Source organism: Megalops cyprinoides, chromosome 5 (genome assembly GCF_013368585.1).
Source record: "Megalops cyprinoides isolate fMegCyp1 chromosome 5, fMegCyp1.pri, whole genome shotgun sequence".
In the NCBI taxonomy this organism is placed as follows: domain Eukaryota; kingdom Metazoa; phylum Chordata; class Actinopteri; order Elopiformes; family Megalopidae; genus Megalops; species Megalops cyprinoides.
Genome location: NC_050587.1, coordinates 25,641,595 through 25,666,307, shown reverse-complemented (window position 1 = coordinate 25,666,307; position 24,713 = coordinate 25,641,595). Strand labels below are relative to the sequence as shown.

General features: G+C 44.8%; 1 protein-coding gene across 1 annotated transcript; it reads left to right on the top strand.

The window, feature by feature from the left end:
- On the top strand, positions 1-24,713 carry LOC118778235 (RNA-binding protein Musashi homolog 1-like). Its single transcript, XM_036529666.1, has 15 exons — positions 1-59; positions 533-573; positions 1,639-1,720; positions 1,922-2,006; positions 9,337-9,378; positions 10,000-10,092; positions 18,204-18,252; positions 19,637-19,719; positions 19,866-19,983; positions 20,803-20,883; positions 21,945-22,001; positions 22,805-22,867; positions 23,130-23,284; positions 24,244-24,289; positions 24,440-24,713. Exons 1-14 carry the CDS (start codon positions 1-3, stop codon positions 24,283-24,285), a joined length of 1,050 nt encoding a protein of 349 aa, XP_036385559.1. The 3' UTR covers positions 24,286-24,289; positions 24,440-24,713.

Sequence of the window (24,713 nt, the reverse complement as noted above, 5' to 3'; positions counted from 1 at the left end):
ATGGATACGGAAGGGAGCCAGAGCAGCTTGTCGTCCGCGGACTCCCCCCACGACCCCTGGTAAAGCTCTCCCACTGCCTCGTTCCCTTCACCTCGCCTGCTGTCCCGCAAAAGAGACCCAGGAGTTGAGGGGGAAGACTCACAGAGCTCCGAGACAAAAGGCAGCGTGCTGTACTGTGTACGCTCTTGCTGCGCTGCGCCGGACTATGCCACTGCCGCGCATCCAGTGCACGCTGGACCGCTCTCTCATCTTGTTTTTACTGTACACGGCGAGAGAGCGGATGGCTGTAATTTATTGCAACTTTTCTATTCTGTTTTTCTCGAGAACCGTGCAGTCTTATTGCTGGGATAACGGCCTGACAGAGCGGAAAGTAGACCGGTGCTGCCAACATGGCCGATCTTTTTTCTTTGGCTACTTCAATCTTTGTTTTTTATTTTTTATTGATGTAATGAGCTGGTTAGATTTGCTTGTTATTTTTTTTTATCTGTCGACCACATTTTTTTCACATCATTCTTTCTTTTCTCTTATTTAGCAAAATGTTCATCGGCGGCCTCAGTTGGCAGACGACACAAGGTGAGCTATCTAGCCCAGCTAGCGACTTTCTCAAGTCTTGAGGTAGCTTGCTTGCTACAGAGAAGTAACGTAGGTTCGGTTTTGCTGCTTTGAAAATGTGATGTTGTCTGAAGCCATTTCTCCTCAAGCGACGGGAAAATAGTTGCGCTTGTAGTAGCCGTTTACTTTTATGAGTCTCCATCTGAAAAGCCCCCAGAATGATGCAAAAAGAAAGTAAAGAGTTAGGTCTGTGCTGCCGAAATCAAAGCGCTCATTCAGCGCGGATCAGCGAGTGGGGATTTAAGACTGTAGAACTGAAACAAACAGCGGGGTCGAAGAGATGGGGATTAACTGTAAATTGATTTAGCACAGCATATCTACACGGTATAAACCCCTGTTTCTGATGCAGGGTTAATACATTCCAACAAATAAACAGGCTAAATTCATATTCTCACGAAACCCTTTATGGATTTCTGCAGTTTATACTCTCCTCCAGTCTACCCGGGGGAGAAGTTTGCCTTAAAGAGGCGCGTTGGGAATGTGTTTTTGTTGTTAGGAAACTGGGGGTTATTGTTAGGGTGCCTAGCTACTGGGTACAGCCACTTCCTGAGCTTTGTACAATTTTCCTCCGAAACAGTCAATAAATAATAGTTTATTTTTTGACAGCGCATGGGGATTTTGTAATTTTAAAAACGATGAATAAAACCCCGTAAGTGAATGATATTCTTACCGTTGTCTTATGACGTTGATATTATCTGAGGGGGTTGTGTTGGTGAAATACGTTCTTGGAACAAAGAATATGCATAACAAATGTAACTGTTTCTCAGTAATAATCTACAATATATGTAAATATTAGCTAGATATTTCTCTATTTTTGATGCTTGATTGTTTAGAATGTAGCTAGAGGTCGTTAGTTGTCACCCGTAACATTTCTATGGCTGCATCGGAAATCGAAACAAATGTATTTCGATGGAAACCACAACCTGACGGTGTTACTCCTGCGTCGTACCGTGCATGCGTGTATTTTTCATAATGCCCATTGATGAATGCGACTATTTACGAATCCATACTTATTTTTTTCCTCAGAGGGGTTGAAGGAGTACTTCTGTAAGTTTGGCGAGGTGAAGGAGTGTATGGTGATGCGGGATCCGGTTACAAAGCGGTCGAGGTGAGGGAGGCGTGCGCTCCGCGGCGCCCTATCACAGACACTCACTTAACACGCCACTGGCATTTGTTTATTTATTTTTCTAATTCAATTTGGTAGCCTGTGCGTGTGAGAAATCTATGGATTATTATGTGTACATATTTAGATGGTATGTATTATGCATGTCTTTTTGTGTTAATATTAATGGTGATTTTTTTTTCTTAGGGGCTTCGGTTTTGTAACTTATGTAGACCAAGCTGGTGTGGATAAAGTTTTGGCGCAGACCAGGCATGAACTGGACTCTAAAACGGTGAGTTGCTGTCATTTATGCCGTGTATTTCATCATCAGTGGGTTTTATTTATTTACTGAAAAACTTTAGTGAAAATCGTAAGCGGTCTCAGTTTCTTGACAGACTTAGGTAATTCTAAGGCAATTGGATAGCCTATGTTCTGAAAGGTGAAAGGCGTTTTGGGTTTTACTTTGCGTCGATTCAGCATGCACACTGTCAGATGAGATGTAGGAATTGTGAGAGCTGTAAATTGTTGCAAGGGCAAGGTCAGGATTTAATCACAGGTGATTATTAGCTATTAACTGACGTAGTTCCATATTGTAGGGACGCATATGCGTTGGTTCATTTCTTAAAGCAGACAGATATTGTGTGCTGTGCTCTTTAGTCCGTCCAGGCTGCTGAAGAATGATAGGGGGAATATCTAAGACCGAATTACCTCTCCCTCTCTGGGCTTCTCCCTCCCACCGCGTGGATGTCAGGAGCCTGCGACATAAAGGCGATCGGTGTTCATCGCCATGGTAACTCGGGGGACCCAGACGGGGTGGCTCCAAGTTACAGTTCTCTAGAGTCCTGTTTACCTGCTTGCCAAATCAAGAGTGTTCAAACACCCGACATGTTAATAAGAGCAATAAAACTAGTTTAGTCCATGGAAGTGTTGCCGTTGGAAAAGTATAGGGATCGAGTACATCATAACACTATTATTTAATATGGTTTACAGTCACTCTTTGCACTTGAACTGAGATATGTGAATCACCAAGTTAGGTTGTGGTGTCCACTGCCAGTTTCTCATGGACCTGTTGTTGCTCAGTGTCGTTTGTGACACGTACCCAAGACACTGTCAAGGTTTGAATATATGTAAAGTCTGTGAAAATGTGAATGCGTATATTATGCATGGGTCTGTGTCAGTGATGAATGTGGGTGTGTCATAGGACAACACAGTCAGTTCATTGCCATGGGGATGAGTGAGTACACCCTCAGGGAGGGGGAATGGATTGGGGGGGGGGGGTTCAAAGACAGCGAGTGACGATGGTTGTGCGTTTCATATTGGGAGGGGGGTTGGTGCTCTGTCTTTGTGTCTTTAGAGCTTTTGTAAACCTCTCCATGTCCTCAACATGAGAGGGAGCAGCAGAGAGGTGTATACACGTGTACAGGGCTGCAGACAGAGGATGTGTTTGCAGTGGTCTGTAGAGGTGATGCAGCCAAACAGAGAGATTAAATTAAGGTAAAAAGATGTATGACAGAGGCAAAGAAAAGATGGAGTCTGCCGGAGGAAAGGAGGAGGGGAAAAATGACAACGTTGACCAAAAAAAAAAAAACAGCAGCGGGAGTTCTCTGGGTGAAGTGCGATGGCCTCAGCAGTTGCCCTGGGGATCAGCATGGTGATGTCAGTCACCCAGGTGGTTTGTCACCTCGTGGGATGTTCCGTCTCCATAACAACCCTCCTGGCTCTCTAAAACGAACACGACACAAACATATGACTGCCGTTAAAGATTTGGAGTGTTCTGAATGCCATTTACCTTTAGAGGGAGTCAGAAGCGACTCTGTGGGGGATGCTGATCGCAAGTGTAAAAGGACTGTGAGAAAGCAGGGTGATGGTTAGGTTGGTTTGAAACAAAAGAACCAATTTTATCAGATTTAGCACAACAGTGCCGAGGTCGTCTTCTCCTTTAAAAGGGAGTTCTTTTGTTTCCTCAGTTCTGTGTTTTGAATATTTGTCATTTGGTAAAGTGAGTTTAAATTGATTGGGGTGGGAGGTTTAAAGTTTTGTTAATATTAATAGGATCCCCAAATATAAACTAAGAGCAAGTCTGATAAATAGGAGGAATTGGACAATCTACTTAAAGAGTAAAAAGGTAAGACTTAAATGAACTTATACTCTCAGAAAAAGGCAAAAATCCACAATGCCATCAGTTATGAACAGATGAAAATGGCCCAAGAGTGCCATCAGACAGAAATAATCCATCCTAGTTGTGAGAATTGCCTTTTGTGTTGCCTTCCGTCTGTCGTATGCAGGGAGTAAAACCAGCCGCTGCAGTGATTAGTGCCGGAGTAGCTGCAGAGTAAGGCAGATGTTAAGGCAGGTGTGGGATTTCAAAGGCACCTGCCTATGAGATTTGAGGAGGGAGAACTCAGCGATAGATGAGTACACCTATCAGTATTGATTGACTTGTGTTTTATTTATAACAGTATTATTTGACATGGGGCAGGTATTTTTAGTAATAGTCATTCTCAAAAAATCTTTCAATCAATACCTGGTGTGTCAACCAGACCTTCACAGTGGCATCAGCATGGTTTTGTTGGAAAGGTCGCTGCAGTCCGCTGGTATTGCTTGGCTGGTAAACAGTCTACAGGATGTAAGTGGAAACATGCAGATGGAAAGCATCCAGCTAAAGCCGCAGTGAGAGATACTGGCCGCTTTTGGATGCTCCATGTTGTGTCTGTCCATTTGATGTGTAGCGATGGCAGGCTGATGCTTGAGGAACCCCAAACTCAGTGGAGCCACTGTGGGTTGTCATGCCTAACCTATTTGGACCAATCGTTGTGTTTTGCTGTGGAGAGTTGACGGGGTGTGTGAAGCCTCACTCTCCCATCACTGGGAGACTGTCTCTGATGATGAAAAATACATGTCAGGCCAGCAGTTGGTTATTAATTTCTGGAAGATTCCAATATTGTAAAACCCACGTCGTCTGTTACACCCACTTGCCAATGGCTAAAGGGACATTGTGGAGGATGAGTCCTAGTCATGTCAGTGTCTGACCCTTTTCTCTCTTGCTTGTCCTTCTCTCTCTCTCTCTCTCTTTGTCTCTTTCCCCTCTCTAAATTTAATTCAAATGCTTTATTGGCATGACATATAAACTACATGTTGCCAGAGCAACAACCAAGAAAACAGAACAAGGAGTCAGCCAGTGAAAAAAATACAAAAAACTGAACCAATACTGAAATAGTTATGATAATAAATAACTATAGTGACACTATTATTATCATTACCATTATTATTACTATTACTAATAAGTGTCTCCCTGTCTTCTTTTTCTCTCTCCCTCTTTCCTTCTCCTCTTTTCAGCTCCCTGTCCATCTTTGGGCAATATTATAGTAATTGATAATGACAGCATTGGGATGGGAGAGAAATTCATCTGGAAGTTATAATATTGTAAGAATGTTGTGCTGTCTGAAGTCTCTGTGTCTGTAGTCTTCACTCCCTCTAAATACAGCTGAGGTATCACTGCCTCAGAAGCTTCTTTCGTTTGCTACTGTTGTTTTACTGAGCTGCAACTAACAATCATTATTTAAAAATTGTTTCAGGTAGGAGATTGCAACCTCATTTTGGCACATTAATAATTCATTGTTGTGTCTGGTCAGAGGAGGATTGCAGAAAAGTTTTTTTTTTTTTTTTTTCAGAATGCATAATGGATACATTGTAAGATATGTAAGTCACCAAGGCCACAAAGTTCATATAAGTATTGTTCTGTGTTCTCCTGCCTCGGTCACTGATCGCTGAGACCACACACAGATGCTGTGGCTACAATTACAGTGTAAACCGGCAATGTTGTACAAATGTTACAGTTAACATCGATTACGCATATAAATCCACAGCCCTTCAGACTTAAAGTAAAAGCCAGTCCCTCCACTAGGTGCATGTGTGCGGTGTGGAGCGAGCTGCGCCCAGCCGTGTTTGTTTGTTTGTTTTTAGGCTGTCGGCCAATAGCCATCCAATAATCGTGCATCGTCCATTGTGGGTCGGCTGTGACTGTCTCAGGCCCTGTGGTGACAATCATTTCAGTAGTAGCACAGGGTTGTAGCATGGGATAATAGCTCCAGATTTATTTGTATTTTTAAAGTTTTGTCACTATCAAATGTTGTTGCTGGGTCCTTGACTTTAGTTTTTTAGGTGAATGCTGTGCGCATTCACTGATCAGTAAATCAAATTTGAAATGGTAGTTCTTCTCTTAAGCATTATATATCACAGTGTGCCTCACATTCCATGTACATATTTGGCATAGAGGCTAAGGAACCAGGATTTGTATCCAGGAGGTTGCAGGATTGAATCCCAGGTGGGTTACTGTAGTTGTAGAGCTGTTTAAATAAAGCTGCATAATGGCTACAATGTGAGCTTTTTCATTCATTCTGGATAAAAGGCTTCATTCACCTCCATCGGTACTTCTCCATTGTTAATATTAAATAAACATTGATGCTGTAATAATTGTTATTGCTTTCAGTAATTCCTCATTAGTAGTTGAAGTCAGACTGTAACCATAAACAGGACATGTGCACTGGGAGTCCTGGGTAATCAATCTGTTTGCCAATCAAAGTGTCAAGGGCTGATGACACCTGGAAATATACATTTGGGGCAATTTTGAAATTTTCTCTGAATCCAAGAATGTCAGCAGTCCTGGTGGGAAAATGGTTATAGAAGTTATTTTTGTTATTTTGTGATTGCACTTTATCTTATAGCTTATTTCGCCATACGCTTGCAATACCTTTGGTTTTTGTCGCAAAGATGCAGTGCCTTGTAGGAACGATTTGGCAGGCTAGGGCAGCAGGTTCTGTTGCAGATCACTAAAAATCTTCAGCTCAGTCTCAGCTAACATCATTGCAGTAAAGTAGTTTTTAGCGTTGGCAAAAAATGTGTTACACCATGTTGGGCCATGCTCTGTTCTGTGTATGGAATTTTACTTGGCTGTGGCTGGTTTTGCTGCTGGTCTGTGCATGGTGTTTTACATGGCAGTGGCTGGCTTTGCTCTCGGTTTGTGGAGATTAGCCTCTCTATGCTGACTGGAGCAGGAGAGGTGGGGGAGGGTGAGGGGGGGGGGCGTGACCCTGTCTGTAATTAGTATGGATCTCAAAAGAGACTAATCGGATTGAGGGAAACAAACTGGATTGTACTTCCGAGGTATAGATGCACCTAAGCCATGTCCCTCTGAGATTGTGTGTGTATGCGCACGTTTGGCTGTACGGCCTTGGACAGGCTGATATTCATGGACGTGTTGCTGGACCTGTGATTGCAGGCGGTCACAATGGTCAGTGACTTAGGCCATAACCTGAACAAGCAGAGCATGTTTATGTCCTGGGGCTTAGTCAGTCATAATGTGTGTCAGACTCCTGTGTTCAGAGTATGTCTAAGTGTGTGCATATTTGTTGGAGTGTGCATTATTGTGTGCATGCCTGTGTGTGTGTGTGTGTGTGTGTGTGTGTGTGTGTGTGTGTGTGTGTTAGGTGTGGTGATTGGATCAGGTGACGTGCAGGCCAGACCCGCTATGGTGTTCCGGGCCTGTGCTTTTTCAGTGAGCACATCTGTGTGTTCCTCTGTCTCCTTAATTAATGACCCCAGTCCAGTGCCCCCGCTGGGCACCGACTCCACTCACACGCTTGGACTCAGAGAGAGTTCATTTGGACTTTTTGTTTTAAATTGAATGGGATTATCTTTATAAACCACAGCAACACAGCTCTGTGCCTGGGGGAGGTGGGGCGGGGAGGGGGGATGTGGACATCCCGAAAACGGTTCATAATGCAGCCACCTAACATGGAAATAATGGCACAAATGTTGAATATTCTGCACCCCAGAGAGGCTAGGGCAGTGTCTGGCCTTTTTAAAAATGTGCTGGAACCCAAACGACAGCTGGGTCCGTGTAATGTCTTTTCATATCGGCCCCCTCCCACCAGTCCCCACCATTATGACATGGGGTGACCTGATGTATTTTTGTGTGTCTGTTTTTGAATGTCTTCAGAAATTTTTTGTAGTTATTTTTATATTTCCTTTTTTTTACCCACTTTTGTAGTTACCAGTTTAATATAAGGTTTGTCCCGGCAGTGACAACCACAACCACATGGCGCAAAGCTAGTGCAATACAGAAACATGCCTAGTGCGACCGTTTTCCACACTACAACTCCCATAGTGCACCAGGGGATAGGTGTCAGAGGATAGGTGCATCCCCCAGACAGTAGCTGAGTAACTCAGGCACCAGAATGAGTCTTGGGGTGATGAGAACAGAGCAACAAGGGGACCCTGGAGATGTGGGCTTCTGGTCATTCTCAGCAGGTGACACAGCTGGTGTAAAATATGTGCCACAGGGCTCAGCCTGCACTTTAAATAAGTGCCGTTGCCATCTGAACCACTTGGGAGGGCTTTTAAGGGCTAGTGTGGTAAGGTGACCATCAGAGAAGTTTAGGAGGTTTAGAGAACCTAATACTTGAACCAGCAGACATTGGCTTCATTCATATGCAGTATAGCAAGCGCTGTGCTGTTGCTGCTTTAAAACTGCTCCGTTGAAATCTGCAGTGATGATGTTGCTGTTTGTCAAGCTCCACTTACACAGTGCAGTCTGCCATCAAGGACTGCAGACGCCTCTGCAGGTGTTTTAGTGCTGCTCTGTTTCTGTTTTCTGCAGTCAGTGTAGCACGCTGCACGGTGCACACCAGCACTGGCCTGTAGTCCTTTTAGGTCAGCAACCCAAAATCCAGAGGTCTTAGTGTCGCTCTGTTCCGCCTTCTGCTGCTGCTGCGTACGTTTGAGGTGTCCATCCTGCTCTCATATCCCCCCTGACAAGTAGAAGGGTCTGTGCTCTTTGCTTTCAATCACCTCTGCGGAGTGCGGCCAAACAGTCTTATCTGAGCTCTGTTTGATCAGTGTACACCTGTCTGTTGGTATACCTGTAGTGTCGTGTGATCGCTGTGTGTGTGCCCTGGCAATAACAGCACTGTTTTGCAGTGTTATCTCAGTGTAAATACGGCAGGTGTTGACTTTGTGTGCCTACTTGCAGTCCCTCGGATTAGAAACCCAGACCATGTGAGGTGCTGGTGTCAGAGAAACTCAGCCTGTTGTGAATCAGAGCTCCCCTTCAAAGATCCGTTTATTAAAGTCACATTTTTTACGTGGCATGTCCAGATTCTCTTTAGCTCTTTTAAGCCACTGACTCATCGATGGTCAGAAATGTATGTAATGTATGTAATGTATGTAACTTACATCCCTAGTTTTTAGTGACAGTCTGTCACTAAAAACTAGTGACAGACTTATTTAAAAAATTTTTTTAACATCAATAAGTTTAAGCAAATTACCTGGTCAACTGAAAGAACTTTTCTGCAAAATGTCTTACCACCCAACACCCTGTTAAACACAGATTACGTAATAGGAACATGTTGGTATTGCCAAATATGTACATTACAAACAGATTGAAATCCGGTTAGATATTGTAACAGGCTGGGTCCTAACTGGAATTGCGAGTGTAAACAGCGAAGACAGCAGGGATGGGAATTAAGTGAACCCCCAGCAGGTGTCACAGTTCATCTCACGGATTGTTTTAAAAGGAGCTGCTCTCTGATTGGTTGTCTCCTCTCTCTCTCTCCACTCCCTAGATTGATCCTAAGGTGGCATTCCCTCGCAGAGCTCAGCCCAAGGTGAGTGTCAGGTGATCTGTCACCTTGACCACCCCTTCCCCACACACCCCCTTGCACCGTCAGTGACTCTCAGTAATGGGATGACCAGACAAGTGTCATTTCTCATGTAGGATTATAACCAATCACAGGATCTAGTGGTGGAGTCAATCCCCGAGGTATGAGCCCTTCAGGCACATACTCCCATACACACATGTATGCACACACAGGTGCACATACAGATATATTAATGCATACACACATTCACACATGTAGGTATAAATACATGGAAACAAATGCACTCATGTACACATACATTGGCAAACTGACCCATAAAAATATGATTTTAAATGGAGTGGTGTAATAACCAGGTTTTATTTCTGTGCAGTTAGTATCTTTATCTGATGTAGTTTCCCCTCGCTACCATTATGAACATGTTATTATTTGGACTCCAGAATGTTACAAAAGCATTAAAATGTAAAATTGTGGGCTTGGCCTCTATAATCAAATTTTACCTGTTGTGTTTAACACAAAGGACTGTGTTTGGAAAATGATACAGAGTTACAGGCACTGGAGGTCAGAGTTCGGTGCAGGATTGTGGGAGTAGAGTCATCTTCTGTCTTTCTTTCTTTCTTGTTTTGACAGCTGGTGACTCGAACGAAGAAAATCTTTGTCGGGGGCCTATCAGTGAACACCACCATTGAGGATGTGAAGCAATACTTTGACCAGTTCGGCAAGGTGACTGACCGTAACATGCACAGGGTTCCAGTGTGACCACAACACACGGTTACATGGTGACTGTGACAAACACACACACAGTCACAGTGAAATGAAGGCTGGGAAGTGAACAATTAAAGGAGGGTGAAGGAGATGAAGGACCGAGGGGGAGATGGGGCAGACAGATTGGTGAAGTTTGTGTTGGACAAAAAAGAGAGAAAGCATAACTGTTACCCTCACAGTACCCTTGCTTTAGCCTGTTTCCTTCATATGGATAAATTAGAAAGGTCGGTACAGAAAGTTTGTCAGGAAGGTGTGCAAGAGGGAGGGATTTTATTAGAATGTGAACTAATTTGATGAACTAATCTAGCAGCTGCTACCCCCCACCCCAAGCAAGAAAACCCCACATTTACCATGAACTCCCTCCTGGCTTGTTGCCATGGTAACCCATCTTGTCTATTGTCCCTATGTAATAAAGCAGGCAAGGGTCTTTTGTGTGAGTTTTTTGGGGGGGTGATCTGGCGATGGGCAGCCAGGGGAGCGTGTTGGGTTTGTATGACAGTAATGCTGATCAGTTTGCTAACAGTCAATGTTGAGTGTCCCCAGATCTGGGCAGAGCAGTCCAAAATCACTGCAGCTACTATGTCCACTTACTCTTTCCTTGGGGGACTTTTGCAGGATCTTTCCACCCCTTGTATGCTTGCAGAGCCCCACTAAGCCCCATCCCGCTCTGGGGGCGGTAAATATTAGGAGAAGGGGGGTTATATCTGCACTGGTTTAGACAGAGTGGACAAGTATTGGTATTCACTCTCTTAAAGCCTCACTCTGTCTCAGCCTCCAGTTCCAGGGCAAAGGCTTCTGCTCTCTGTCAGTCTAATTTGTTCCATCTCTTCTGGTATATTTGGTCATTTGGAGGTGATAGGTTTACATTACTTTCCACCAAGTAAGTTGCTTAGGTTGCTAAGGTTGTTGTGAGGGATTGAGATTGTGTTTTGTTGTTTTTTATTTTGTGTCTGGGAGTTTGATGAACTGTTTAGCACTTCCGCGTTGGTACGTTTTGTTACATAGGATGGTTTTCACTGTTGCGTTGCATTTTTCAGTGGATTTGAAGTGGGAAACAACATGGGACTTCATATGAGCATACTGCTGCACTGAGGGTTTATTGGCACATTTTAATTCCTCTATAAGGCCACGGTGTACATGTGCAATATCCTGTCTTCACCACAGGTTATCTCAGGTCAGCCCGGGCTGCAGGTTCCAGTCTGAACAGTCACCCTTTTGACGTGGGTGAACGTATAATCCATTAATACTCCTTATTCTTCTGAAAACCAGGAACGGAGTTTGTTCATTCCTTGAACAAACTTGATGGGCTTGTGTTTCTTCCAGCTCTTCTCCGTCTCTATCGCAAGAGTCTGAAAGCCTTTGACATTATGGCTTCTCATATCCACTTTCATTATAACTCGTCTGAATTTGACAGACTGTCACTAAAAACTAGGGATGTAAGTTACATACATTTCTGACCATCGATGAGTCAGTGGCTTAAAAGAGCTATTTTCTGTTTCATTAATGGAGAATGAAATATGTTAAGGGTTTTATGTTTTGATAGGATTTCACTGGCAGAAATTGCATCACTTTAATCAGCATAGATTGTGAGATTAAAAAAACAAGTAAACAAAAAACAAAATGTAGCCTGCTTGGTATGTTTTTTTTCCAAAACAATCATTTTAGGCGTCTTTGCACACTCTGCTGGTTAACACAAGATCTGTCATCATGCTTCATCACAGCACGCTCTAAAATGATAAAATGATCAGAAGAGGCCTAACTTGTTTCTGAAGGCTTCTGAAGAAACTAACCTTGCTAGCTAGCCAACATTAACTGTTTTTAGTCGACAAAGCTAGCCTTTTAGTTGGCTTAATGTGATAGCTAGCAAGAGTGCAATCGGCAAACGGTCATAGCTAGATTAGTAACATAATGTAACACTGCTCCTAATGTGGAAGAAGAACTTCGCACATGTAACTCTGTTTCATTAGCCCTTGTTGCTAAAACATGTCACTTGATATATATTTATATTGCTAGTTAGATGCTTTAAACTTCTTCAGTATCTCTATTTAGCAAGGTGGAGTCTGGCTAAAATAGTTTTGCCCACTTACATAAGTTCTGTATCGTGAACAGTTGTGCCCCATTCCCCTTCTCCCGTGAATGTATTGACTGATTTAGACCAAATTGAAGGGTACATTGTTTAACATAGTAACAATATATAGATGAAATCAAGTTAATAAGCCTCATTGAGCATTATTACATGACACTGAATCATTTAACAGTAACTCCTGAGTTAATTTCTCGTAAAAGCACCCACTGCAGTCACAGGCAATTGCACATAAAAGTTGTTGTTTCCTATAGAAAGCTACTCCTGCACAAGCTAGCCATTTGTTCAGTGGAAGCTTGCAAGCTTGGAATGGGGTAAAAGAAATTCTCACTCCTCTGAGAAAATCGTCCAATATTGTCGAGTAAAGTTTGGCGGTCTTCTTTTATTTTGGGCAGTTTGGTGGAGGGGAAGTTTGTTGATGATTAGATTTTACTCTTGGAATGCGCACTCATGATTACAGTCAGTTTATCAACTAATTGTTTCCATCCCTAATAGTAATTGTTAAAAAAGCCATTAAGCGCATTTTGTTTAGACACCCTTCAATTAGTTTTTTTCCTTATCTGAATTGTCTGGGGTTTTTGCCTAGAACTAGCCATTACACTGAGGGAGTCCACCAGAGTGGTGGCAGCTGATGAAAAGAGTCTTCTCTTGCTTGTGCACACATAATTTAGCCTAGTTACAGTGCAGTCTAGTCCTTGATGTTGGAGGTCAGAGACTTGCGTGAGGGGAGGGGCAAGGGGGGCATGAGGACTGGCTCCTAATTGGCTGCGGCACATGCCTATCGGTCCACATGTCCGTGCATGCCTGAACCACACACAGCTCCGTGTAGCATGCTCTCCTGGCCTGGCTGATTTGATTTGATTTGATTTACCAATAAAAACATACATTAATGGTATACATCTTTATTTGGTTTGAGTTGGCAATAAAAGTATACTATTAAAGCAGAAATCTCAATTTGATTTGCCAGTAAAAAAAACATGCATTAAAAACATACATCACAACGTTGCCAAGGATAACACAATAAAACATAAACACTGTTTCCGCTGCGGTCCTGTGAAAAGGATAAGAAATGACACACAGACTAAACAGGAATGATTAATGCATTAATATCAAACTAGACTAGATGAGTCAGACAAGAGTTTTAAAAAAAGTATTATTAAAAAATACAAATTTTTGGTGCCACTCCTGGACTGTAGAGCATCCCTGTGCTTGAGGAAAGGAGAGGATCGTTGGGTCAAAAAGGGCTGGGTTCCGTTCGCCCGTGTCCCGCATCGTACCCCAGAGGATTTTGACAAGCAGTTCTGTGGTGCTTGCTTGATGGGGCTTGTTACTTCGCCGCTAACAGTTATTATGATTCCTGTTATTATTGCTATTGTTGTGCCACTTGGCAGACACCCCTGTGTGGGGTGGATTGAAGTACGAAGCTTGTAGTCCTCCATATTCATTTATACAGCTGGCTCTTTCCGGAAGCTGAAAGAGAAAGACAAACACATCTGCTGCCGCGAGGCAGGTGCAGGTTCAGAAACGGAGATCAAAAGAAGAAGTGGAATCCGCCCCGGCTTTGTATTCACTGAGACAGTTCAGGTTACATCCCTTCTTAAAGGGTGCAAAGCCCCCCCCCCCCCCCTCCCCCCCTTCCGGGCATCAAACCTGCGACCTTCTGGTCACAAGCGCTGTTTCCTAGCTAACCATGACGCTGCACTGTGACCCCTCATGCTTACTCCCAGAGGGAGCAGATAGTGTTGTCAGTCCTTGTACCCGTCATCTTGTATGAGCATTGTACTGTTGATATGTATTCATAATCTCTTGCCTGACGAAAGCACAGCTGTTGTTTGGGCGGAGACCGTATTTCAGTTGAACTGGGTATTGGAGCTACTGCCTTAAATGGCACTTTTAATTCCACACAGTGTCTTTCCTCACTAGTCACATCAGTGCTGGTAATTTGATTCCTCATTATCGTGTTGCTTGTGTTCATTCCTTCACTACTAAAGTTTCTGCAACATTCTGCAACACAGGTTTGCAGGTTTGTGTCCGGATTGGGCCACAGCTTGTGTGGTGTGGGGCAGTGTGCTTTCCCTCAACTTAGGTAAAGCTGTACTTTAATATGCTGCAGTTCAGCGTTCAGCGTTGCTGCAGTTATTTTGTTTATTGTTAGCAGAGCTTTTCCGGCAGTTTCTCTGGCATTACAGGGCTCTGTGTTAAACTCTTGTCACCTAAGAGCTGCTTCCTGACAAATGAGACACATTTCTTCTGTCAGCTGCCAATGTCTGCATTGGTATAAAAATGAAACACAAAGTGTTTGGGTGGATCTGTCCAATACAGGGGTTGTGCTTGGTAGTACATCCCTGTGTTCTGATCTTTTTTCTTTTTGAAACTGGCCTGAAGCAACTATTCAAGAGACCATAGGACTGTTCCACAGCAGGGTTCAGGGATATCTCCGTGCTACGTTTGGACAGCACCTATTGCAGTGACCATTTTAATGCTGTGGGGAATGCCACACCCTCTCTAACACTGTGCAGACTGGAGCTGCCACGCCCACTTTAACATTGAGGAGACCGGAGCTGCCATGCTCACTTGTAGTGTCTAGTCCTTGCTTGTTTCAAACCCTTTTCCGCTTGCTTGTTTAAATTTAACTGGTTTTTATGATACCCTGGCCTATTTGTTCTCATCATCTCTGCAACGTTGCAAGAATTTGGTCGGTCCGTTGGTTATGAAAGTGGCAGTCACTTGAACACTGTCCCCTTCAGAAGAGTGGCTTTAGTCAGGATACTGTCTAAGAGCACTGAAAAAAAGATCTGACTGTGCCTGTCCCTCAAATCGTCTGTACTCTACTGTCAGCCATTCCCAGCCAAGCGGACAGAGCTGAAATATGAGCCACCAAACCCCCCCAACCTTCCACCTTACCCCTCTGCTCTGGATTCCAGCATCATTATGTCATCTGCCAGCCCGCTGAACGGGCGGCAGGATAACGAACGCCGGACTGTCGCCCGGTCACCGAGCATCCACCGATTCTCACAGGGTCACACTCCAATAACTTTGGGGATTTACTGGAGTACAAAACATAAAAGCAAATGGTAGGCGATAGGCCGCACCCAAACTGTCAACCCCCCCCCCCACCCTCCAGAGATGAGGGACAGAAGAGAGATGGAGAGAAGGTTAGTCTCCATCCACCCGTGTGACTCCACATTAGAGAAGCTCTCTGGTCTTTTTGTCTGCTGTCCTACATACAGAGAGAGGGAGAGACAAAGGGAGTTAGAGAGAAAGAGAGCGAGAGAGAGAGACAGACAGGCAGACAAAGGGAAGGGGTACAGAGGGAGTGAGAAGAGAAAAACGTAGAGAGGGAAGGGGGAAGAGAGAAACAACCACGAAAGGAGAGAGAAAAATAGAAAGATGGAGAGAGAGCTTGGAGAGGGATTGACAGGGCAGAGTGGAGGAAGGGAGAAATGGCACTGCTAAGGAGCCCAAATTATGACACAGACCAAAAACTTCTCTCCGGAACTCTTGGACAGTGAAGCTCTAGCACAAAATAGACTTGGTTGTCATCCAGCCCTGAAAAGTTCCACACATGCAAAGTGTCTCTTCACTGCCAGAGACAAAGCAGGGATATATCCTGACCAAGTGACCATAGCTTGGCCATTGAGAAGGCCTGACAGTTAGTACAGGCTCTCTGGTTACTCTGAAGCAACAGAGGTCTGTCCTTCAAACTTCAAAGTTTTGACGACGAAAGCACTGAACTCCTTAAGAACAGGAACAGCTGTTTACTTTTATTGTTCCTTGTTAATTTTATTGCTAAGACATGCAGGTACTTGGTTATACTTTATAACTGACGTGAGAGGGTTAGCAATACTACTGCCTGTGCTGCAAATAAGATACCATACACCTGAACAAGAGAAAGAGATGGAGGGAATAAATGAGAGATGAAGTTCTACACAAGTGTTAAAATTCCTATAGAAAAAAACATTTTAAACATTTTACTTATTAATTAATTGTAATTAGTTATGATAACTGATTATAACTTGAATATAGGTCTGCGACAGGTTTCACATGTCTGTCTGTCTGTATAAAATCACTACAGAATCTATGATAAATCATGGGTAAAATTAAAATAAAAATCTGTGGTACATCCAGTGTAAAACTGCAGCTATGTCTATAATACATTCTCTGTAAAGTCACTATAATGTCTATGGTAGATCAAACTAGAATTACAGCAGCATCCATGTTAGATCCTGTGTAAAATCACAGCATGATAGACCTGTGGGAGATATTGAAATAAGATGATGTTGATGTAGTTGTTTAAGAGTTTCTTGGCTTGGGGAGGTGACTCGGGAAGAGAGGGAGGTGTGTAGGTGTGTGTGTGAGAGAGAGAGAGAGAGAGTGAGAGAGAGAGAGATACATGGAGCAATCTGAGCATGCTCAATAGGACAGCTCCCTGTCCCTGACCCTCTTTTGTATGTGTGTTTGGGGGCATGGGGCACTACACTGTTTCTGCTGGCTTGAACAGAATGTTATTGTAAACAGGTATTGCATTCAACCTTCTGTGGAAGCACCCAGTCACAGACATCCAATCAGAGGTGTCTGATTATAAAGAGCTCAGAGAAGCATCTCAAGATCATGTCACTTGTGTTGAATTTCAGGAAGCAAGGATAGCCTCACAGGCAAAACAGGAAAACTGGCTGTGTGTGTGTATATGTTTGTGCTTGTATTTGTGTGTCTGTTTGTGTTTGTGGGCGTGTCTGTTTGTGTTTATGTCCCTGTGTGTGCATGTACTTGCATTTCCACAAAAACACACAAAGGAGGAATGAAGTATTTCATCTGATTGTGCTCATGACTTTTTTTTTTTCCTCTGGCTTTTTTAAAATATATTGCTCTGACTTTTAGAGCACAGCATGCTTTCAGCTCTGTGTACAGAATGAGGGAGCTGTTTACTTTCTCTGGTTGTGGACTGGGGAGGGGGGGGTGTACAGGGGGGGGGTTGCATAGAGAGGGACTGACAGGCGCCCGAACCCCACAGAACAAAGCCCATGACCCCTTTTCATACCCTCTCCTTCCCTGCGTCTCTCTGCCCTCCTCCTCTTCCAGTCTGCCTTTCTGCCCTCGGTTCACACACACACACACACACACACACACACACACGCCTACACTCATTCTCCACATTCACCACACCTTCCTTTTGTTTCTCTCCCTCTAAAGTGCTGTCCTGTCCTCCTCTCCCCAGCCTCTAAATCTCTCCATCTCCCTCTTACTTCCGTTGAACGGATCCTCATCTTTCCTACATAGCTGGTTTCTCTCTCCCACACCACACTACTGTAGGGTCTTCATCTGCTCAGCTACCCTACCCTCTCTCTCTGTCCCCCCCCCCCTCCAGTGTCCTTCTTTTCTCTCTCTCTCTGTCTTTGTCTCTCCCTGTCTCTCTCCCTCTATTCATGAAAAGTGAGCGGGAGGGTAGAAAGGGGGGGGGGGGGGTAAATGCCTCTAATTGAAATTCTTTGCACGAGCTCCCTGAGAATGGTAAACTTTGGAGTGTGGAAGAAAGAGAGGGGGGGCACAGATTGTGAAAAGATTATTCCCCCCCCCCCACCACCTCACTCTGAGAAAGAAACCGTGTGAGTGAGCGAGAGGAGAGAGGGAGAGAGACTTTCAACACTGTTTAACTTTCCGCAGAAAAGAAACTGCCTGTTTCCACCTCTGGCTCTATCTCCGGCTCCATCTGAACTTGCCACCCTCTCCCTGCCCCCGCCCCCCTCCAGTGTTCCCTCTCTTCTTTCTCTCCTTTGTCACCTGCCCCCCCCCTTCCATCTGTCACTAGGCCTCTCTCAGAGTGAGGGGGAAAGCAGGGCGGGGCTGCAAGGAACAGCCCCATGTGGTGCGATGGCGTCCACTCTCCTAACTCGCTGTCTTTGTGTCTGTCCGTCTGTCTGCCCATGTGTCCGTGTGTCTCTCTGGCCATCTGTCCTAGTGTTTGTCTCTAACCATGTGTCTCTTGCAGGTTGATGATGCCATGCTCATGTTTGACAAAACAACCAATAGACACAGAGGTGAGTCTGCGTGTCTGTCCTCTGCTGACCCTACCATCCTCATCACTCTGAAGTATTAACGTATGCATGTCTTTAAAATATATATCTAATAAATAGTCAATTAAAATAAAATTAAACTGTATTCATATCTCATTAGCTTATAATTTTACTTGGTACACATTTGTATTGCTGGATGTTAACTGAAGCTGGTTAGGTAAAGCACCTGTCTTGCAGGTAGAAGAGCAGCACCCTGTCCCATCCACTACACTCCATTCCTACTGCTTCATTGTGTTGCAGGGAAGCCACACACACACACACACACGCACACACACACACTCCCTTAGTGTGAGCTTTCCTATTGTGCAAAGGGGGAACACCTATTGGTGGCCTCATGAAGCTGCCAGGCACTGTCCATCTTTGACCACTTATTTTGTCCTGCATAGCAAAACACTGATTGGCTCAAATCAGTGAGTCACATGATACGTCCACCCATTGCAGTGATCATGAAGCCTAGCTCTCCCAGCACTAGTTTCAGGTCTCGACAGAAAAGGAAAATGGCAGAAACTAGGTGCTGGCACCAGCAGGTTGCATGTTTCATGTATAGTATCTTTCAACTGGGCACTTAATCATTGTTGTTTAAGTGAACATCCCGCTTTTTAAATGGATAGCTGTCTCCACTGGCCGTTATATGGATTCTGTTCTCTCCGTATGAGGAGGAGAACAGAGTCCCACCAGGTGCACAGCCTTGATCTCCCATTTTCTCAGCTCTCCTAATTTTCCCTCTCCTTCTCTTTCCACCCTCTTGTTTCATTCTTCCAAATATATTTCTCACACATTGGGCCTCCCGTGTCTTCCTCCCCTCTAATAACTTCTCCCCCACCTGCTCTCCTTTCCTCAGGTATCCCTTTCTTCTTTTCTCACTCTGCTCTCACATTTATACCCCTCTCTCTCTATCTCTCTCTCTCTCTCTCTCTCTCTAGCTCTCTTTCTGTCTCTGTCTCTCTTTCTGTCTCTCCTCTCCTCTCTGTGGTCTTGCAGAGTCTTGCAGAGTTGAGAGGAGTGAACGAGCGTGTGCTAATTAACGAGCTTGTTAATCAGGGCTCAGAATAAACCCTCTCTAAGCCACCCCTGACTGATTGATTGTGACGGCAGGCAGCTTGGCTAAATCCCGCAAGCCAGAGGAGGGGGGCACAATGACAGGGGACAGGGAAAGGCGGAGCAGGGGGTGGGGTCACCCAGTGTGGGATGGGCCTGTGATTCAGGGCTTTCAAGGACACCAAGGGTTATTTTCTGTGTGAAAAAAGAACAAACTCAGGGAAACCATTCCACTGGACAAAAGTTAGCTGTGTATGGTGTATATGAATGTGTGCTTATGTGTTCAAGAGTTTGTGTTTTTGTCCCTCAGGCTTTGGCTTTGTGACATTTGAGAATGAGGACGTGGTGGAGAAGGTGTGTGAGATCCACTTCCATGAGATCAACAACAAAATGGTAAGATGTGTGTCCACACTGTTCCCCACCCACATCCTACCATGCCACACCCACAAATGACTGCCCCTCCAATGGCCCGCCTGCGTGAGTGCGTGCGTGTGGGGATGTGTGTGTGGAATATATCTCACTGTAGACTTTGTGTGAAGGTGGAGTGCAAGAAGGCCCAGCCCAAGGAAGTGATGTCGCCAACAGGCTCTGCGAGGGGGCGCTCCCGGGTCATGCCTTATGGCATGGACGCCTTCATGCTGGGGATCGGCATGCTGGGTAAGAACACGGCTACAGTACCCCAGACCCCTGCGGATTTGAACCCATGAACCCTTTGACTCTGTAAGGCCCAGTGCCCTCAACACAGCAGGAGAGCTTTCACTCTCCAGAACACAACTGATCTTCAGAGCTTAGGTGTCACCCAGGCTACAGGATAGTGGCAGTAACATTGGCTGTGGAACTCTACCACCATCTGCTGGCCGATCAGACCAACAGGTTCTCATTTTGAAATGCCTTGTTCAGCCATACCTGCGTATATATGGTGACAGTGGTGTAGTTAAGTGATGTGGACCCCCTCTAAGTATGTGTGGATCCCGGTATTTGCAGATTGAGAAAGGGCTTGTTACTTACTTAATGTTTAAGTAATGAGATAGCGACTGCAAGCTGATTGAGGGGGTGGATCACCTGCTGCCCATGGTTGCTTGACCTCTATGCATATACTATCTCAGTTTAGAGTCTTGTGTCACCAGATGTGCTGTTAGGTCAGACACAGCTGGTAAGAAAGGCAAAGTAAAATTCCATTGTTAAATTCCATTGTTTCTCACCACCCATCATATTAATACTCCTAGCCACTGCATTTACTGTGTGGCACAGCCGTAGTGCAGTATTGTGATGTTGTGATGATGATTTGTCCAGCAGACCATGGTAAACTACATAATTTATACTGGGTGCAGTACAGCTGTGGATTTTACAGAAGCAATTAAGGTTAACCGCAATTTCCCTAAGAGTTGCACTCGCAACCTTGTCTCCAGCCCAGTTCCTCTTACTCCTTAACAGTTGATGTTCCTCATTTGCGTCTCTCTGTTCTTCTGTGCCTAGGTTACCCAGGGTTCCAAGCGGCCACCTACGCCAGTCGAGGGTACACTGGCATCACCCCCGGATACACCTACCAGTTCCCCGGTGAGCCCTGCCCGTCCTGGACACTTCAGAACAGGGACTGGCCAATTTGTTGAAACTAATCATGAGAGAGGCATGACCCCCGTGTTCACCCCCTGTGTCTGCTCAGGGAGAGAGAAGACCCCAGGGTATTCAGGCTTTTGACCCATAGGGGGTGCTGTTTGCAGGTTGAAAATGTCTGTCTGTTACCTCACAGGGAGGGGATAAACTAGACTACAGCCGGGGTTTGATTTCAGAATATCCCTGTTCTGGATATAATACATCAGTTATCTGCATCTTGTGCAATGTTTAGCTTATCTGGAATCAAATGTGACACTGTGTGCAGCCTTAGCTGGTCTGATGGCCTTAAAACAGTCATCTCCGGTTCCACCGCCTTTGCTAGCATGGCTGTTGACGGCTAACTGCAGATGTGATCACACTCAGTATGTACATGCGTATGTACACACAGACACGCGCACACACACACCTAGGGCTACTGCACTGGCTGCTTGTAAATTTCAGGGAGTGGAATTGTGTTATAGTGGCCCTGCCCTGCGTGTGTGTGTGTGTGTGTGTGTGTGCGCGCGCGCACGTGCATGTGGTGTTCCCAAGGGCGTAGGTTTGCATATGGACGGTAGGGACATGTCCCTACCAATATTTTGGGGGGACAGAATTGTCCCTACCAATATTTGAGCGAACTCGTTCGCATTATCTTTGGAGTGATGTGCCCTTGGTTGTTATGTCCCTACCAATGTTGAGACCAAACCTACGCCCTTGGGTGTTCCCTTACAACCCCATCCCCCCCCCCCCCCCCCGTCACTGTCCCACTCCCTTGTGTCCCCAGTCAGTTCTCCTTTCTCATCCCTCTGTTCCTGTTGTTGTGCTTTGGTTTAAAAAGCTCAGCCTCTTAGCGTTTCTGTGTACATTGTTCCTTCTGTATGTTTGGGTTTATGTATAAGTCTGTGTGTGTGTGTGTGCATACATGCGTGCGTGTGTGCAAGTGTGCGTGCACAAATGTGTTCACATGTATGCCCTGGCTTGCAGACTGTGTGTGTTTAAAGCGCTCTCTGAAATTTCCTTTCTAGAATTCCATTTAGAGAGGACCCCCCTACTGCCATCATCCCACCCCCCCGAGATCACAGGTCAGTCGCTCCACTGAGGTTTACAAGCAGCTGTCTGTCTGTCTGTCTCTGATTCAACACAACAGTGTCACCCAGTGGCTGGTAACAATATTGGCCTTCCTTCAGCTGCACTGTGTGACACTGCTATGATATTTGCCTCCAAGCTGTTGCAGAATGATGAGTTAAATCATCCAGATGTATTGCTGGTACTCTTCACTTTCATGAGCTTCAGTGATTTTAAGTGCCCCTAATAATGAACTTGCAGTGAAGATTTCCTCAGTGAGCAGGAGAATGGCCACTTGAATGGATTCTGTACTGAATTGGACTATATGCTGTGTTGTTTGGAGAGTACAGCAGATGAAATTACTGATTTAAAGAGATTAAGCCAGTGGGTTTGTCAGCTACTTTAGACATGCCATTAATATTGCCATCATGTGTGCCATCACCTGGGAAGCGTTTTCACAAATCTGAGCTGAGAAAATAGAAAGAAAATAGAAGGCTGGCTTTTATTGGCTGGAGTTTATAAGAGTACTAAGTGTGTGTTATAAAACATTACATATTAATGCATCAGTGTATTTTTGTAAAAGAACACAAATGCAAATATGTCACATTAATCATGGATTCATCTCCTGGAGGATTATGGTGATGATGATGATGATTATGATTTTGGTAGTAATGATGATGATAATTGCTTCACAGATGGCAGTAATTGCAGGAATCAGCATTTCTATGCAGGTAGTTTGCAAGGGGTATTTATGAAGTTCTTGCAAGTATGCACAGGTAAATACTCACCTGACCTCTTGTCTTTGTCTCCATCCCTGCAGCCATTCCTCTGACGGCCTACGGACCAATGGCAGCGGCTGCAGCGGCGGCTGCAGTGGTTAGAGGTACAGATATTATTGTTGCTTTAGTGTCTTCCACTCTCACCCTGTACTAAATAAAGTGTGATTCATTGACTGGTTTTCCATGTTTCATGTTGTTCCATGTGTTCCTTACTTCATACTCAGTTTAAGTCTCAATATTTCGCCACATCTCTGTCAAAATGGAAGATGCCCACTCTGAGGAACTCATGCACTTTTTGTAGAGACGCCCTTAAAGGAACTCTCTCATTCTCAAACCCCGCCCCTCTACTCCATCTCTCCCTCTTAGGTTCCACCCCATCTCGCACCGCCGGGTTCCTGGGCACCAGCAGCCCTGGGCCAATGGCAGATCTGTATGCAGCAGCCAATCAGGACTCAGCGGTCAGCAGCTACATCAGTGCAGCAAGTCCTGCTCCCAGCACCGGATTCGGTCATGGCCTTGGGGTATGACTCCACCCAAACATAACAGCCAACCATAACCCACAAGCCAGGCGCATATTCAGCTTCACACTAGTCACAGACTTTGAAATGTCTTCAACTGGTTAGTGAAAATAAGTTTTTTGGAGGTGCTCTACAACTTTTGGGAAGGGCAATTCCATATTCCCACATGCTCACACCCCTATGCAAACGTCTCCTTACCTTTGGAGGTCTGCTCACCTGTTTACCTGTCTGTGGGTAGGCTAATTAAAAGATCTGTATTTAGTGCGCAACTACACTGGTCTGAGGCTCCACGCTTGACTTTGAGAAGCAGAAGCAAGGCAAGCTTGTGACAGCAAAGGTGTCTGATTGGATGGAAGTAGGCGATCTCACAAGTTCAGCTCATATTGACAACACCAAGGGAGAAATGGGAAACAACATGTAACCGTTGTCTGGTTCTAGTATGTAAGCAACCCTTTGGCATAACAAGACAAGAATTCTTAGACTTTTGGTAGGTTTGGTGAACGCGTACATGGCTGGTCTTTTTGTTCATGTTTGCACAAACTGGATACAGGTTTTGGCGAATGGTTTCCAGAACAGTTAGCATAAGTATTCAAAGATTGCAGCAGATTTTTAAACGAAGGTTTTCAGTGGGTTAAAAAATCAAATCAGGTTCCGTTATCCGGTGTCAGTGCTACACCAGTACCCCCCTGTACTAGTACAACCATGTGGTGCAGTAGCGCAACTTAATTCCATGTCTGACATGTCACATGATTTTACCTTAGTCTCCGTGGACTAGCCCATTCACCCACCCTGAAATCAGATGCTTTGTACACAGTTATGGTATGGTCACATAGTGTCAAAATTGCAGCTATCATACACACATTGTTGCAGGTGTGCCTCTCCCAGTAGCCCTATTGGGGGCAGTGTTTCCCATGTGTTCGTGCTTCAGTGACTGCAAGTCCTTCTTTCTGCTTTCCCTTCAGGGTCCACTGATTGCCACAGCATTCACTAATGGCTACCACTGACAAGGTAGGTTCGAATGCCTGTACGAAACATCTGGCTCTTGTCTTATAGTTGCCTTGTTTAGGATCAGGAGAATCTTGAACAGTGAAATGATCAACTTTAAATCTTCATTCAGTTAAGCCCCATTTTTTATTTCTCTGTCTGTCTTTCTCAAAGGCTTTCAGTACAGATTGTCCGTGGGGAAGGAGCCAACTCTGCCATGAGTCAGTCAAATTACTGCGTGTCTCTACGGTACAATCCGATTGGCTGCGGCAGCTCTAACTTGACCTCTGGCGTATCCATTCTTGATTTGACCTGCCAGTGGAGGATCCTTTTTTCCTGTTTCATGTACTAACATCACTTCCTGTCTGACATCCCTCCTTCTTGTCCTAACCCTTGTGTAGCTTTATTTTTAACAGGCTCTTGCAGCAGGCCACCATTTTCTATAGCT